Source organism: Sorex araneus, chromosome 2 (genome assembly GCF_027595985.1).
Source record: "Sorex araneus isolate mSorAra2 chromosome 2, mSorAra2.pri, whole genome shotgun sequence".
In the NCBI taxonomy this organism is placed as follows: domain Eukaryota; kingdom Metazoa; phylum Chordata; class Mammalia; order Eulipotyphla; family Soricidae; genus Sorex; species Sorex araneus.
Window position 1 is genome coordinate 131,784,274 of NC_073303.1, and position 16,913 is coordinate 131,801,186.

A 16,913-nucleotide genomic window follows, 5' to 3' on the forward strand; every position below is an offset into this window, starting at 1 on the left:
CATAAGTTACTCTTTTTTTAAAAAAATTTTTTATTAGTGAATCACCGTGAGGTACAGTTACAAATTTATGAACTTTCATGTTTGCATTTCAGTCATACAGTGATCGTTTACCCATCCCTCCACCAGTTCCCATTCTCCTCCACCAATGTTCCCAGTATCCCTCCCACCACCCCCACCCCATCCCCCACCACCCCACCCTGCCACTGCAGCAGGGCATTCCCTTTTGTTCTGTCTCCTTTTGGGTGCTGTAGTTTGCAATAGAGGTATTGAGTGGCCTTCATGTTCGGTCTATGGTCTACTTCCGGGACGCATCTTTCAACCCATATGGGTCTTCCCAACATCCTCTCCTTGGTGTTCCTCTCTCTGTCTCAGCTGCCTTTTGCCCCAGCATGTGAGGCCAGTTTCCAAGCTGTGGGGCAGACCTCCTGGTTCTTATCTCTACTACTCTTGAGTGTTGGTCTCCCACTCTGTTACTTTATATTCCACAGATGAGTGTGATCTTTCTATGTCTGTCTCTCTATATCTGACTGGTTTCACTGAACATGATACTTTCCATGTTGATCCACTTATATGCAAATTTTCTAACAGCTGCATAGTATTCCATTGTGTAGATGTACCAAACTTTCTTTAACCAGTCATCTGTTTTTGGTCACTCAGGTTTTTTCCAGATTTTGGCTATTGTAAATAGTGCTGCAATGAACATACAAATGCAGATGTCATTTCTACTGTACCTTTTTTGCCTCTCTGGGATATATTCCCAGGAGTGGTATTCTTGGGTCAAATGGGAGCTCAATTTCTAATTTTTTGAGAATTGTCCATATTGTTTCCAAAAGGGCTGAACCAGTCAGCATTCCCACCAGCAGTGAAGAAGAGTCCCTTTCTCCCCACGTCCGCGCCAACACCAGTTGCTTTTGTTCTTTTGTATGTGGGCCAGTCTCTTTGGTGTAAAATGATATCTCATTGTTGTTTTAATCTGTATCTCACTGATGATTAGTGATGTAGAACATTTTCTCATGTGTCTTTTAGCCATTTGGATTTCTTCTTTGAGAAAATTTCTGTTCATTTCCACCCCCCATTTTCTTATGGGGTTGGATGTTTTCTTCTTGTAGAGTTCAACCAGTGCCTTGTATATCCTGTATATCTTTGATATCAACCCCTTACCAGATGGGTATTGGGTGAATATCCTTTCCTATTCTGTAGATTGTATTTTGGTCACTGTTACTTTTGAGGTGCAGAAGCTTCTTAGTTTAAATAATCCCATTTGTTTATCTCTGTTTTCAATTGCTTGGCCAGTGGCATGTCATCTTTGAAAATACCTTTAACATCAATGTCGTGGAGGGTTTTGGCAACCTTGTCTTCCATGTACCTTATGGATTCAGGTCTGATGTTGAGATCTTTTGTCCACTTTGACCTGACTTTTGTACGTGGTGTTAGGTAGAGATCTGAGTCCATTTTTTTGCATGTAGCTGTCTAGTTTTGCCAGCACCATTTGTTGAAGAGGCTTTCCTTGCTCCAATTCACATTTCTTGCTCCCTTATCAAAGATTAGATGATCATATGTTTGAGGGTGTGTGTCAACCCTGTTCCATTGGTCTGCGGCTCTGCCTTTGTTCCAGTACCATGCAGTTTTAATTATTACCGCTTTGTATTAAAGGTTGAGGTTGGGGAGAGTGATTCCTCCCATATTCTTTTTCCCAAGAGTTGCTTTAACTATTCGTAGGGACTTATTTGTTCCATATGAATTGCAGGAGTATTTGCTCCATTTCTTTGGAGAAAGCCATAGAAATGGTACCCGTATAGGGATCGCATTGAATGTGTACAGTGCTTTGGGGAGTATTGCCATTTTGACAATGTTAATTCTTCCAATCCATGAGCAGGGGATATCTTTCCATTTCCTCATGTCCGCTTTTATGTCTTGAAGTAGCATTTTGTAGTTTTCTTTGTACAAGTCCTTTACCTCCTTAGTTAAACTAATTCCGAGGTACTTGATTTTCTAAGGCACAATTGTGAAGGGGATTGTTTTTTTCATGTCACTTTCTTCTCTCTCATTATTTGCGTATAGGAAAGCCATGGACTTTTGGGTATTGATTTTATAGCCTGCAACTTTACTATATAAATCTATTGTTTTTTAGGAGTTTCTTGGTAGAGGTTTTAGGGTTCTCTAAGTATAGTATAATATCATCTACAGATAGTGAGAGCTTGATTTCTTCCTTTCCTCCCTGAATGCCCTTAATATCTTTTTCTTGCCAAATTGCTATTGCAGGTACTTCAGTATTATATTGAACAGAGTGGAGAGAGTGGGCATCCTTGTCTCGTCCCTGATCTTAGAGGGAACGCTCTCAGTTTTTCCCCATTGAGGATGATGCTTGCCGTTGGCTTGTAGTAGATGGCTGTGACTATATTGAGGAAAGTCCCTTCTATACTTATTTTGGCAAGAGTTTTCATCATAAACAGGTGCTGGGTCTTTTCAAATGCTTTCTTTGCATCTATTGATATGATCATATGGTTATTACCTTTTTTGTGTTGATATGATGATGACTTTTGTTGATAATCATGTTGATTGATTTCTGAATGTTGAACCATCCTTGCATCCCGGGATGAATCTGACTTGGTTGTCGTGGTGTATAATCTTTTTTTTTTTTTTTGGTGTATGATCTTTTTGATGAGTTGTTGAATTGCTAATATTTTTTTGAGAATCTTCGAATCCGTGTTCATCAGGGATATTGGCCTGTAGTTTTCTTGTTTTGTGGCATCTTTGTTTGCTTTTGGTATTAGGGAGATATGAGCATCATAGATGCTCTTTGGGAGGTATTCTGTTTCTTCAATTTCCTGGAAAAGCTTGAGAAGAACTGGCAATAGGTCCTCTTTAAATATTTGGAAGAATTAGCTAGTGAATCCATCTGAACCTAGGCTTTTGTTTTGGGAAGACTTTAATTACAGTTTCAATTTCCTTGATATTAATAGGACTATTCAGGTATTTCAGGTCTTCTTGATTCAGCCTTGGGAGATTATAGGAATCCAAGAATTTTCCATTTCTTCTAGGTTCTCTTGTTTCATGGCATACAGATTTTCAAAGTAGTCTCTTATGATCTTTTGAATTTCTTTGGTTTCTGTTGTGATTTCCCCCTTTTCATTTCTGATTCGGTTTATTAGGGTTCTCTCTCTTTCTTTGTTAGTCTTGCTAGTGGTTTATCAATCTTGTTTATTTTCTCGAAGAACCAGCTCTTGGTTTCAGTGATCTTTCAGATTGTCTTTTGTGTTTCCGTGTCGTTGATTTATGCTGTAAGTTTTATTATCTCTTTCCTTCTGCCTGGTTTGGGCTCCTTTTGTTGGTCCTTTTTTAAAATCTTGAGCTCTGAAGTCAAGTTATTTATGTGGGCCCTTTTTCCCTTCCTGAGAAGTGCTTGCAGGGCTATAAATTTTCCCCTTAACGGCTTTAGCTGTGTCCCACAGGTTCTGGTAGCTCGTGTCTTTGTTCTCATTTGTTTCCAGGTACCTTTTGATTTCTTTCTTAATTTCCTTCCTGATCCACTCATTGTTCAACATTAAGTTGTTTAATTTCCAGTGTTTGATTTGGTTTTCTGTGTATGTACATGATTAACTTCTATCTTCAGTGCATCATGGTCTGAAAAGATAGCTGATACGATGTCTATCTTCCTGATTCTGTTGAGGTATGTGTGTGGCCCAGCACATGGTTTATTCTGGAAAATGTTCCATGTGTACTGGAAAAGAATATGTATTCTTTTTTTGGGGGGATATAAGTCCTAGATAGATTTGTTTGCCCTCTCTCATCTATTTCTTTCTTCAAAGTCAGTGTTTCCTTGGTGAGTTTCAATCTTCATCTATCCAGAGGTGATAGGGTGGTATTGAAGTCTCCAACTACTATTGTGTTGCTCTCAATGTCCTTCTTAAGGTCTGTTAGCAGTTTAGGTATTTAGCTGGTCCCTCATTGGGTGCGTACACATTTAAGAGTGTGATTTCTTCCTGCTGTACATATTCCTTGATTAATAAAAAATGGCCTTCACTGTCTCTTCTAATCTTTTCCTACCTGAAATCGATGTTGTCCAATACTAGTAAGGCCACTCCAGCTTTTTTGAGGGAATTGATTGCTTGTAGGATTGTTTTCCATCCTTTGACTTCGAGTCTGTTTGTTCTGGCTGTTCAGATGTGTTTCTTGTAGGCAGCAGAATGTTGGGTTCAGTCTCTGAATCCATTTTGCCACTCTGTGTCTCTTAATTTGTGAACATAGACCATAGACATTGAGAGAGATTATTGTTATAGGGTTTTGTGCCATCTTTCTGTAAGGGTTTGTTGTCCTTGTAGGGATTTTTCTTGTCTTACAATAGCCCCTTTACTCCTTCTTTTAGGTTTGGTTTTGAGTCTATGAAGTTCCTGAACCGTTGTTTTCACAAAATAGTGTATCGTTCCTTCAAGTTTGAATAAGAATTTAGCCGGATAAAGTATTCTTGGTGAAGCGTTCATTTCATTGAGTTTTTCCATTATATCCCACCACTGCCTTCAGACTTGGAGGGTTTCCTCTGATTGGTCTGCTGTGAATCAAAGGGGTGCTCCTTTGCATGTGATTTCCTTCTTTGACCTTGCTGCTTACAGTATTGTATCTCTATCCATGATGTCTATCATTCTGACTGTGATGTGTCTTGGAGTTTTTTTTGTTAGAGTCTCTTAGCTGATACCCTTCGGGCTCCCTGAATCTGGATGCTTGCATTCTCCAGCTCTGGGAACTTTTCAGCAGTGATTTCTTTGACTGTGGCTTTTTATTGGGGTTGCTTCCCTGTCCTTCTGGTACTCTGATGATTCTATTGTTGTTCCTCTTGAAATCATCTCCTAGAACTCTGATTCGCCCTAGATCAGAGGGCGAATTTTGAGGTCTCTTCCCATTGTTTGTTACCTTATGTTACCTGTAGGCTTCCTGCAGCTCATCTTCAAGCTCACTGATTCTGTCTTCCACTGTAGCCATTCTATTGTTGAGGACACCCACTGAGTTTTATATTTCATCTACCAAGTCCTTTATTCGTGACATTTCATGACATTTCTTTTTGTAGCTTTTTTATTTCTGCTCTCATTTATTTGTGTATTTTCTCAGCTGTCCTTTCCATTGTTTCTTTCATGTCATCCTTTAATTTAATGGATACCTGTTCCATTTTTTTTTTTTAGTTCATTGAACATCTTCAGCATTTCATCTCTGAATTTTTTATCGGAGAGCTCAAATTTGTAGGAAATACCTATTGAGGTTTCTGGTCTCCTTTCATCATCCTCTCCTCGTGCTGGGGATTTGTGTTCTTTTTTCATGTTGTTGTGGTATGGAGGAGTGGCCTTCAAGTTCACTATCCCTATTTCTTCTTGTTGTGAGCAAGGATTCTGGATGGGCTTGGTCGATCGTGGTCACCTTTTTATTTTCCTCTTCTAGAACATGTCCTTCCTCTCAGATGTTCCTCTCTTCCATATGTGAGGCTTCCAGTGATGCTTTTGGAGAATGTGTGCTTTTATATTGGGCTTGTACAGCTACTTGTACTCATTGGTGTTTTGGTGAAATTGGAATAGACTACCGGCCTTTTGGCCTACTGGGTTCGGGATAGCTAGGATGCTACTCACGGACTTAGATAATGAAGACTGAGATGTAACAAACGCTGGGTTTGAGGAAAATAATTTCGGCCTTGTGAGCGGCCAGGGCTCCAAAGGAGGCCACACCCACTTCAGTGGAGGCCATGCCCCCTGCAAAATAGGCCATGCCCCTGTGTCGCTGTAGCTCGGTTGAAGAAGCTGGCTGGAACGGGGGAGGGGGGGTCAGGGGACGTCACACACTTGGGCCAGAAGAGAAAATAGCTGTGGTGCTGGAGAAAGGCTTGCCGCAGGCCAGGTGTGTGTGTGTGTGGGCTATTGGGTGTGATCCTAAAACCTAAGTTTGGGAGAAAGAATCTGCTGTAGATAAAGTAAGCATTGTCTTGAATTTGTTCTGTTTTGAGTTAAGCCCTATGGTGCTCAGGGATTACTGCTGACTTGTGCTCAGAAGCTACTCCTGGTTGTGATCAGGGGTTTATATCTAGTGCTGAGGGTTGAACCTGGATTGGCCACATGCAAGCAAAGTGTGTTAACCCTTGTACTATTTCTCTGACCCTTTCTGTTTGTTTGGTTTTGGCTGTGCAAAGGAATTTGAACTTTATCCTACAAGTAATGTGATCCTATCTATAATTTAGGAAGATTATTCCAGAAATAATCACATGAAACAGGGATAAACAGAAACCAGTGGACTAGTTACGAATGAGCCAGGTTGGAAATGATGAGGATTTTAACTAAGACAATAGAAACAGAGCAAGATAAATTTTAAGGTTTTCAATTTGTTTGTCATGTTTTCAGTTTTTGGACCACTCTCACAGGCATGCTCTGGGTTACTCCAGGCTCAAAGCTTGTTATTAGCTCCTGGCATGAAGGGAACATGAGACCAACCCTGGGCCTCCCGAATTCAGAACATGTGCTAAACCTGTTGAGCTATCTCTCTGGTTCAAATTTTAAGTTTTTAGGAGGTTAAAGATAATTCTTGTGTGCTGGAGAGATAACACAGTGAATAGGGTGCTTACCTTGTATGCAACTGGTGCAGGTTTTATCCCCAGCATCTTATATGCTCCCCCAGGACCCCCAGAAGTGATTCCTGAGTACAGAGCCAGGAATAACCCCTGAGCAATGCTGGGTGTGGATCCAAAGCAAAATAATAAACAAACAAAAAGGGTTCTTGGAGTCAGGAGTGTGGCTCAGCAGTAGAGCACATGCCTTACAAATGTGAAGCCCTGGATTTGCTCTCTAGTACTAGAGGGGGAGAGAGAAATGGGGAGAAGGGAAGAAGGAAGGGCTAAAGAGGAATGGAATGGCAAGGGAAAAGGAGCAAGAGAATGGACACTTATTTAAAATTAGGATGGAAAGGATGAGAATTGTTAAAATAACTGTTTCATCTTAGGTAGTTATCTTTTTACTCAAATTAAAAACTCAAAAGGGCAGCCAAGGAGATGGCTCCAAGAGCTGTATGGGACTCCAGGGATCAATATTGATACCACATGGTCACCAGAGGTGACCCTAAACACTACCAGTGTGACTCAAAAATAGAAAACAAAAAAACAACAACACTAGAGGAACAGCTGGTTTTGGAGGAAAGGAATTATTTGGGTATAAATCCTACTTTGAAGGTCTGTGAAAAAATCCAAATTGCAGATAGATAGACTCATTGATTATAGTCACTGAAATGGCAATAGGTGTAGAATAACATTGGTTTGTCCTTTCTGCTTTGCTGCAGGGAGCTTTGGATCATGACAGAATTTGCCCATGACCATGCTCTTAACTTATAGTTAAGCATTATAAACTTTGGTCAGTCCCATTTCGATGCCAACGTAGCACATAGCTCACCGCTTGCCTGGGTCCATCCAGTCCCTCATCAGGACCCTGCTTTTGGGGTGCTAGAAGAAAGGGCAACTGAGACTTAAGTTGAGGGAACAGATGTCCAAGAGGAAAATATCATTTGGAGGCAGTTAACTCCCATGTTACAAAAGCATATATCATTAACTGTCTTCTTGTGTCCACACAAAAAGGACATTGCTCTGAATTAACTATGCAAAGACTTAAGGAGATGAGAAAAACAATATTTACAAGTTAACAGAGCACAAGGAAAGAAGTTACAAATAAACTCAAAGAAATGGGAGCACTGTGATGAGAGTAACCCAATAATCCTAAGCTCCCTGCAACAAGGCAGAAAGGACAAACCAATGTTATACTACATCTAGGAATCAGAAAATAATTTCCTTCCTTCCTTTCTTCATTCTTTCCTTGCTTCCTTCCTTTCCTTCCTTCCTTCCTTCTTTCTTTCCTTTCTTCTTCCCTTATTTCCTTCCTTCCTTGTTTCCTTGTTTCTTCCTTTCTCTTTTCTTTCTTCTTCCCTTATTTCCTTCCTCCCTCCCTCTTTACCTTCCTCACCTCTTCCACCATGTGATATAATTTCTCTGTTCTGCTCATTATTCCTTCTTTCTTATACCACATAGTATTTCTCGTCACTCTATAGACTTTCCCCTGGCATTATTAATATATTTTTTTAATTTCAACAAAACCCATAATCATTTGTACATAATTGTTGGGGGAAAGGTAAATACTTGTGTGTGACATTATGAAACTTTCTGCTGAAAGATGTTTAAAAGTTCTGAAAAGAGGTAAAGTGACATGCATCAATAACAGACATCTGTCAGTAACAGCATAGTAAATCAAAGATTCTAAAAGGGGGAAAGTGTATGGGGGGGGGAGTGGAAAATGCCTTCCATTTACCAAAAGCCCACAGTTAACACCATACTCAGTGGGCCAGAGAGATGTTATAGCAGATAGGGTTGCCTTACAGACAACTAAATTGGGTTTGATTCTCACATCCCATATGATCCTGGAGCTCCTCCAGGAGCATGGAATCAGCCAGGAGTGGACCCTGAGCAGTGCCTGGTGTGGTCCAAAAGCCAAAATTAAGTAAAAGCTATCAGGAACCAGAGTGGATAGAGCATTTGTCTTGCACACGGCCAATTTGGGTTTGATCCCTGGCACCCTGTATAACCCCCAGAACCCCAACAGGAGTGATCCCTGAATGAAGAACCGGGAGTAAGCCCTGAGAACAGCCAAGTGTAACTCAAAAACAAACTAAAAAAGCTGAAAGACTTTCCTTTATGATCAGGCATGAGAAAAGTTTATCCACTTTGACTACTGCTATTCAGTATGCTATTAAAAACTCTTGCCATAGCAATTAGATAAGAAAGAGAAATCAAGGACATCCAGATTGGAAAGGAGAAATTTAAATTATCACTTTATGCAGATGACATGACACTATACTTTAAAAGTTCCAAAGACTATACCACAAGAGCTCCCAGAAATAATAAACCTGTACAGTAAAGTGGCAGGTTACAAAATCAGTACATAAGAATCCATGGCTTTCTTACATGTAATAAAAAAGAAATTGAAATTTACCATTCACAATGTGTCTCAGAAAATGAAGTACTTTGGAATCAAAACAAGAGGTGAAATCTCAAAGGAAATGACCAAGATGCAAAGATGGCCCATGGGATGAGAAATATTATTTACCCAGTACCCATCTGATAAGGGGTTAATATCAAAGATATATAAGACATTGGCAGAACTTTACAAGAAAAAAAGCATCGAACCCCATCAAAAAATGGGGAAATGAACAGAAACTTCCTCAGAAAAATGAAAACAAGGCTATTTTAAAAATAAAGAGAGAAAAGAAAAGAAAAAGAGAAAAGAAAAGAAAAGAAAAGAAAAGGGGCCTGAAATCAAGATTTCCTCAGTCCAACCCTACCTGCTGATATTTACTATCTTCAGTACCATGGACAAATTTCTGAACTCTTTACTCTTTACTCGTCCCTTCCAATGTTACCACATTGGAGGCTCTTTCAGTGTCAGGGGAATGAAACCCATCATTGTTACTGGTTTTGGCATATGAATACACCATGGGGAGTTTGCGAGGCTCTCCCGTGTGGGCAGGAAACTCTCGATAGCTTGCCAGGTTCTCCCAGAGGGAGAACTAGGCTATAAGATGCTTCCTGGAACTTGGTTTTATAGTCTCTGGATGTTGGCTATTGGTGGGATTACATGGCTCGGGGGGCAGTCCCTGGGTGTGACCGCCTAGCTACTGGAAAATGGGGAATCCGGGCGGAAGAGGCCCAGTCCCGATCCGAGCAGGCTTAGAGGTCTCAGCCCTGAGTTCCACACACCTGAGCTCCTCTCTCGGTTCCTTCATGGGTGAGGCTCGTCTGAATGTGTGGAGAGTGGAGCATGGCTGTGACTGGATTCCAGAGGTCCCTGGCTGCGGGAGCTCTGCTCGGGGCGGGGAGGGAAACTGAAGCCCACCCTCACCTAGGGGCCCTGGGGAAGACAGCAGGCGCGGGGGCAAGAGACTGTCTAATTGTATCTAGTTGTATCTATATCTAGTTGTATCTACCTTGTAGGATACACTTTAATTAAAGCATATTTAATAATCGATTGTTCCTTAAAAATGTTTTAAAATATAAGTTTATCCCTGGAATCTGACTTCTTTTTTTCCTTTTCACTCTTGTCCTTTAAGGGCTTACGACAACCAGCTCCTTTTTCTGATGAAATTGAAGTAGACTTTAATAAGCCCTATGTCAGGGTGACTATGGAAGAAGCCAGCAAAGGAACTCCTTGTAAGTAAATACCTTTATTTTCTTATGTTGCTAGTGTTTTAGCATTCAAGTAAACATGCTTACCTTCATATTCTTCCTTCAGTTTTCCTCTAAAAGCTTATGGGGGAAAGGTTTCTTCCACCAGCGTTGTTGTACTATTTAGGAGGTAAACTCTGCTCTATGAAATTTCTTATCTTTTCCTTATTATAACATACTTGTTTTTAGGGTATTTTCACATTTATTATAATACAATAAATTGTATTTATTATAGAATAATTTATTATTTATTATATTAAGTGAAGACAATAAGACATTAGCCTGAACTGGTTATAATCTTTGTGTATTTTCACAGAGCTCTAAATAACATGTCAGGGCATCATAATTTTAATAGCTTTCAGAATTGTATCCAAAATTTTCTACAGTCTCCAGTTTCCTAACATGAGACTACTGATTCATGTAGGACAAAAATATCCCATGTTGGGAGATTTATCTTAAAATTTTTCAGGTTATCTTTTAAGAGTTACTTTATTATTTTCAAAAATCATACTCTATTTTTTATACTTCATTTATGTCACTTAGTAATCAGTGATTTTGGCCACATCATTATTAATATGTATTATAGGTACTCACCTGTTCAGGGCAGTTTGTTTTAGATGGCATCATAAATAAAAACTTCTTTAGGGCATTTATTTTGAAAACAAAGTCTTTTCAGGGCCTTTTAAAAAATGAGATGATTCATGTTGATGCCAACCCTTCTCATTCATGATGTGATTAAGGGTGTTTGACTTTCTTTCCTTGAGTAATAGACTGATAGGGCAGGGTAAAATGACAGCAAAGAAAACTGAAGCTATACATTGCAAGGTGTAAGGTGTCAGTCAAATTTCAGAATGCCACCAAACAGTTCAAAGACCACACTAGATATGATAGTAGAACCAGTAGAGGACAGGGACTTTCCATGTCTTTACATGACACACAATCAGACACTCAGATCTGATCACATAGTTTTACTCGGCCTGCTGCTAATGTATTCACATACCATTTGTGGTACATAAAAATTGTAGATATGTGTTCTATTCCCAAATTTTCAAGCTTAAGATTAATGAGTTGGGGCTGGAGTGATAGCACAGCGGGTAGGGCGTTTGCCTTGCACGCGGCCAACCCGGGTTCGAATCCCAGCATCCCATATGGTCCCCTGAGCACCGCCAGGGGTAATTCCTGAGTGCGGAGCCAGGAGTAACCTCTGTGCATCGCCAGGTGTGACCCAAAAAGCAAAAAAAAAAAAAAAAAAGATTGAGTTAATGAGTACTGTTTATTAAATCTAATGAAAAATTCTAAAAGAATGGAATTTTAAAAATCACTTTTGAGATTATGTACTTTATAATTTCTTCATTATATGAGGATATTAAACCCATAGAAACTAAGTTGTGAAGACTTTCCCATAGTAAAATAATGTTAGCAATAGAACTGGAACTGCAACACAAATTTTTCTTCCTTGCTAATTTTTGACCTAGGCTGGTCCTACTCTTTATAGATATCAGTTATTTGCAATAGAAGGCCAATGAAAACCTGAATGAATTTTAGGTGAAATTAATAATCACAAACCTCCCTACAAAGTTGACCAGTCTATTGTGCTAGTGTAATCTATTTTTCTCCTAATGCTCATTCTCTGTTTGACATTATCTTAAATAACCAAAAAAGATAATTTGACCAGTGATGAAAAAAGACTAAGCTAACAAAAATCTACAAACCCTATAGTTGATAAATTTTTTAGCTAATAATGAGTACAAGGAATGTCCCCCTCCCCACCCTCCTACCAACCTTCTCCCCACTCTCTTACCTTCTACAAAGGTTTTAACTAGGAAGGTTAAGGAAATACAGGAGTTAAATATGTGTTATCTAGGAGAAAATCCTTTAACTGGGAGGGGTTGGGTAGGAATTAATGTGGCTTAAGAGATGAGATTATCTCTTGGAAAAATTTAAAAATCAGCATAATTTATCTTCTCTTTGAGATGGGAAGAAAAAGCACAGTCTGAAGGGCAATAGAAATTTGTTAGAGAAAATATTTTGGTTATCCATATTTGAAGGATACATCAAAAGAGGCAAATTGAAAGCCAGGTGCATTTAAGTTAAAGGAGGATAGCTAGTAATTTAGCCAGCAGTGGTGCAGCCATATAATTAATAGTCCAAATCAGGATCACTTTGAGAATGAATGGGAGGTGCTGAGAAAATATGTAAATCACATTATAGTTATCCAGCCAACAGCTATTTAATGAAAGAAGGGCAAAGGGCTTCCTTTATTATTGGAGAAGATAGTTTAGGGCTTTAGATGATTGAATTGTATGCAGACAGCTCCAGTTTGATCCCCAGAATTGTATATAGTCTCCAGAGCATCATCAGGAATGATTCTTGAGCACAGAGTCAGGAGTAAGCTCTGAGTACTGTCAGGCGTGACCCAAAAAACAAACAAAAAAGGGCTAATTTGTACTTTCTCCCCCAATTTTCTTATTCTGTAGTGGCCCCTTCTGGTTGCTTGATAAAATTAATATAACTACCTGGGTTTCCAGAAACTTGAGGTTAACTTATAAGGAATTGAGAGGAATTGAGAGGTTGAAAGACTGGTGAAACATTGAAGAGGTTAAGTCCAACTGGAGCTGGTTTGAGAAAGGGTGTGGTGGAGCACTTGGCTTGATGTGTGATAATTAGCTGCTGGCAAAAAGCCACCTTCTCAACTGCATTGTAAGTCACCTCCACCACCCAGGAAATGTGTTTCCTGAGATAAATCTCCTTCCATCTCACTTTGCTTTTGTTATATGGTAAATAAGAAAGAACAAAATATTCTTAACTTTTATATTCTAGAACCAAATAAAATAAGACCATAGCCCCTCCAGGGCCAGGTGTGTGCGTGGGGGGGGGAGGGTATAGGGAGGGCAGATGGGGGGGCAGAGAGAGAGAGAGAGAAAGTGAAAGTCATATTAAATCATTTCTCTAAGCTTTCTTAGAAGAGATAGAAGTCTATTATTTATATAATAATTATGATTTATAGGATGTAGAAGAGAGAATCAAAATGCGGGTTTTGTTTTGCTTTATTTTATACATGAGGAAACTAAGGCTTAAGGATAAAGTTATGGAGGGAGGCTGGTTGACAAGCCTGAGCTATATAATCTTTCTGACTCTTAAACCCATCATAGCATTACTCAGTTTTGAGTGAATTGGTATATTTATTTAAAAATTTATTTTCTGTGTTCAAAATACTTTCCCATAGTCTAAACTTCATAAAATACCAAGAGAGGGCTAGAGAGATAGATGGTACAGGAGACAGGATACTTGCCTTGCGTGTGGCTACCCTGACTCCTCATATAATATCAGAAGTGAATGATTCCTGGTGCAGAAACAGGAATATCCTCTGAGCACCACTGGATATATATATATATATATTTTTTGGAACACAGCCCAAAAATAAAATAATTGCCAAAAGGGTTTAGAGTGAAATGTTCTTCTCTTGCTCCAATATCCCATTATAGGTAGCCAGTGGCTGTTTGTGTTACATATTCTCTCACTCTTTTAATGCATGTATCAGGGTATATTCAGTATCAGGGTATATTCAGTATTCCATTGAAATTTTTTCCCAAAGTTGTTATTATAAAGAATGATGCAGGTGCAGTGGAGCCTTACTTGGCCTTGCCTTTGTTTCCTGTGGAAGTTCTTCCCAATCCTGCTTCTCTATACATGCCTCCTGCTTTCCATAACCACCCTCCATTGGTGGGAGAAAGCCCCTTCTTGTCAGTGCTTCCTGGGGTGCTGGCCTCTTGCCCATTCCATGGCTTGGCCCTGTATGTTTTATCCTCCACAGTATGCTACAGGACTCTGTCCCGGGTCCTCCAACCTCTACTTGATAGTGGTCTCATGGTCGTGTGATTTCAATTTAGGTTCTTTGATGCTCTAGCTGCTCACCCTCCTATACTTCCTTCTGTCGACTCCTTTTCTGAAGTCAGGTCCTTGGCCCAGGGAAACCTCAGTTCACTCCTGTCACTCATGCATTCTGACCTCTTCTAAGTCTTCCCTTTAAGAAATAACAAAATCATGCTGGAACTAGAGGATATCATGAAGTCAGACAGAAAAAAAGGGATAGCTATCTGTCATATATGAGACTTAAAGACTTACAGAACAATAGAAACAAAAGTCCGAAGACAACCTAATAGGAGAGCTGAGTCATATAGTTGAACTGGTAGAAGGTGGGGCATTGAAAAGGGTGGTGGGGGCACTGGTGATGCATGTGGTACTAGAATTATGTGCATAAGAAACCATTATTAGTATATTGTAAACCACAGAAACTATATATATAATAAGTAATTTTTAAAAAAGAACAATTTGGAATATATGCTCTGTCAACACTTGCTGAGTTCTACCTTCATTAGGTATTAAAAACATGAAAAACTATGCTCCATATAAAAAACACCAGATTGTAATTAAATGACACATTTATTTTGTTTATTTTGGTTTGGGGATCACACTTGACAGTGCTCAGGGGTTACCCCTGGCTCTGCTCCCAGGAATTACTCCTGGTAGTGCTTGGGGGGACCATATGGAATGCGAAGGATAGAACCCAGGCTGACCACATGCAAGGCAAGTGCCCTATCTGCTCTGACCCAACACATATGTTTAAATGTGTGTCTGTGAGTTGAATTGGAATAGCTGGGCCAGACTCTTAAGTGTTCATTTTTTGTCCTTTGGTAGATATTGTATAATTGCTCTTCTTAAAAATTGTGCTTATACTTTTTATCAGAAATGTATTGTTTCTTTTGGGGACTGGAGGAGGGTTAGGCTATACTGGTAGTGTTCAGGTTATTCATAGCTCTGTGCTCAGGAATGACTCCCTGGCCTAGTTCAGGGACCCTTATGTGGCACTGGGGATCAAAATAGGCAGATATCTTTACTTCCCTTTCTTTCTTTTCTTTTTGTTTTTTGGTTTGTGTTTGGGGCCATACTCAGTGGTGCTCACAGCATACTCCTATTTCTGTGCTCAGGATTTCTCCTGGGAGGGTACAGAGAAACCATATGGGTGCTAAGGATCAAACCCAGGTAGGCCACATGCACTCTACCCACTGTACTATTTCTCCAGACCCTCCTTTTCTATCTCTCTGGTCCCTATGTATGATTTTTTTATTTAAAAACTCCTTGTTTATGGATAAGACTAACTGAAAAGAAAAGTTGATGGACATTCTGAGAATCTTGATTCATTGTCCTAATTTAAGGTACCTATATCTGACCCCTACCTGCAGTATGTCATATTTAATGAGATTCTGTCACGTTTGGTCTAGAATGATAGTCTTACTGTTACCTTTGCCGCTGCGAGTGAATCTTCTTTTATTAATGTAGAATAGTGCTTATTAGATTTATCATTTGACACATGATGAGCTATAATATCAATTTCATTTTTAATGTATTTATTTGACCTTGTATCCCAAAGGTTATTTCCTAGATTTTTTGTACTTTTTTATTATTATTTTTATTTTTCATTTCTCTTCCCTTCCTTTCTTTTCCCTTCCCTTACCCTTCAAAAATTGGTTATAGTGCAGAAACTTTTGGCTACAGTGCTCACCAGCAGTCACAAATTGTAGTGCTCATACATATTTGGTTGCTTTGTGCCAGAGAATATACTTTTATTATGGGACTGGAGTGATAGCCCAGCAGGTAGGGCATTTGCCTTGCACTCAGACAACTCGGGTTCTATTCCTCTGTCCCTCTCGGAGAGCCCAGCAAGCTACTGAGAGTATCCCGCCCACACGGCAGAGTCTGGCAAGCTATCTGTGGCATATTCGATATGCCAAAATCGGTAACAAGTCTCACAATGAGACATTACTGGTGCCTGCTTGAGCAAATCAATGAACAGTGGGATGACAGGGCTATTTATAGTACTGGAGGTCATAAAAGGCACTGGCCACTGGCATTATACTCAGTTGATGTTGGGTCATGCTGGGGATGGGACTAGTAACCTCATTCCTACAAAGCAAGTGCTTTACCGCTAGGCCAAATCCCCAGGCTCTTACCATTTTTTTTCCGGTTTTTTTCTTTTCTTTTTTTTAAATTTCGTTTAATTTATTTTTCTTTTGGGGTCACACCCAGCAATGCTTAGGAGTTACTCCTGGCTCTGCACTCAGCACTTGGGGGACCATATGGGATGCCAGGGATTGAACCCGGGTCAGCTACTTGCAAGACAAATGCCCTACCTGCTCTGTTTTCACTCTGGCCCTTCTTTTTTCTTTTTATTTTAGTTCTACAACAGTTAAAAATTAAATTGAAAACAAATTTCCATAATTTTATTTTATTTTTATTTTTTTTTAATTTTTTATTGTGGAAAGTTACAAAGTTCATAATTTTATTTTTAAGAGAAGAGGAAAAGCTCTAATGTAAAGTTCTCTCAAATATTTATACTTCACCAGAAAGTACATGATCTCACCCTCATGGAGAATACTTCATGAAATTCATCTTTTGTTACAGAGCAAGTATTAGGATGAATCTGGAACTGAGAAGCAATAAATTGTTAGATTGGTATTTATCCTTCCACTTTCTCAATCTTACCCCTTTCCCTCCTACCTCTGGGAAGTGATGGAAGTTCTAAAGCAAAACATTGGTTATTATTAATCAGGGAAGCTTAAAAATAACCCTTAGAGTATAGTTAAATTATACCACCCTTTTTACTTTTTTGGATTTGAGGCTACAC

The 16,913-nt window shown here is 39.4% G+C and overlaps 1 protein-coding gene across 4 annotated transcripts in view; it reads left to right on the forward strand.

Annotated features, from left to right (window-relative positions):
* The window catches only part of PCYT1A (phosphate cytidylyltransferase 1A, choline), an 80,002-nt gene that overhangs the window by 50,872 nt on the left and 12,217 nt on the right, over positions 1 to 16,913 (forward strand). For all 4 annotated transcript variants that reach the window (XM_055129283.1, XM_004618668.2, XM_055129284.1 and 1 more), the window contains one exon: positions 10,114 to 10,213. In XM_055129283.1, the coding sequence (XP_054985258.1) occupies positions 10,114 to 10,213 (100 nt within the window). The remainder of the gene's footprint in view (positions 1 to 10,113; positions 10,214 to 16,913) is intronic.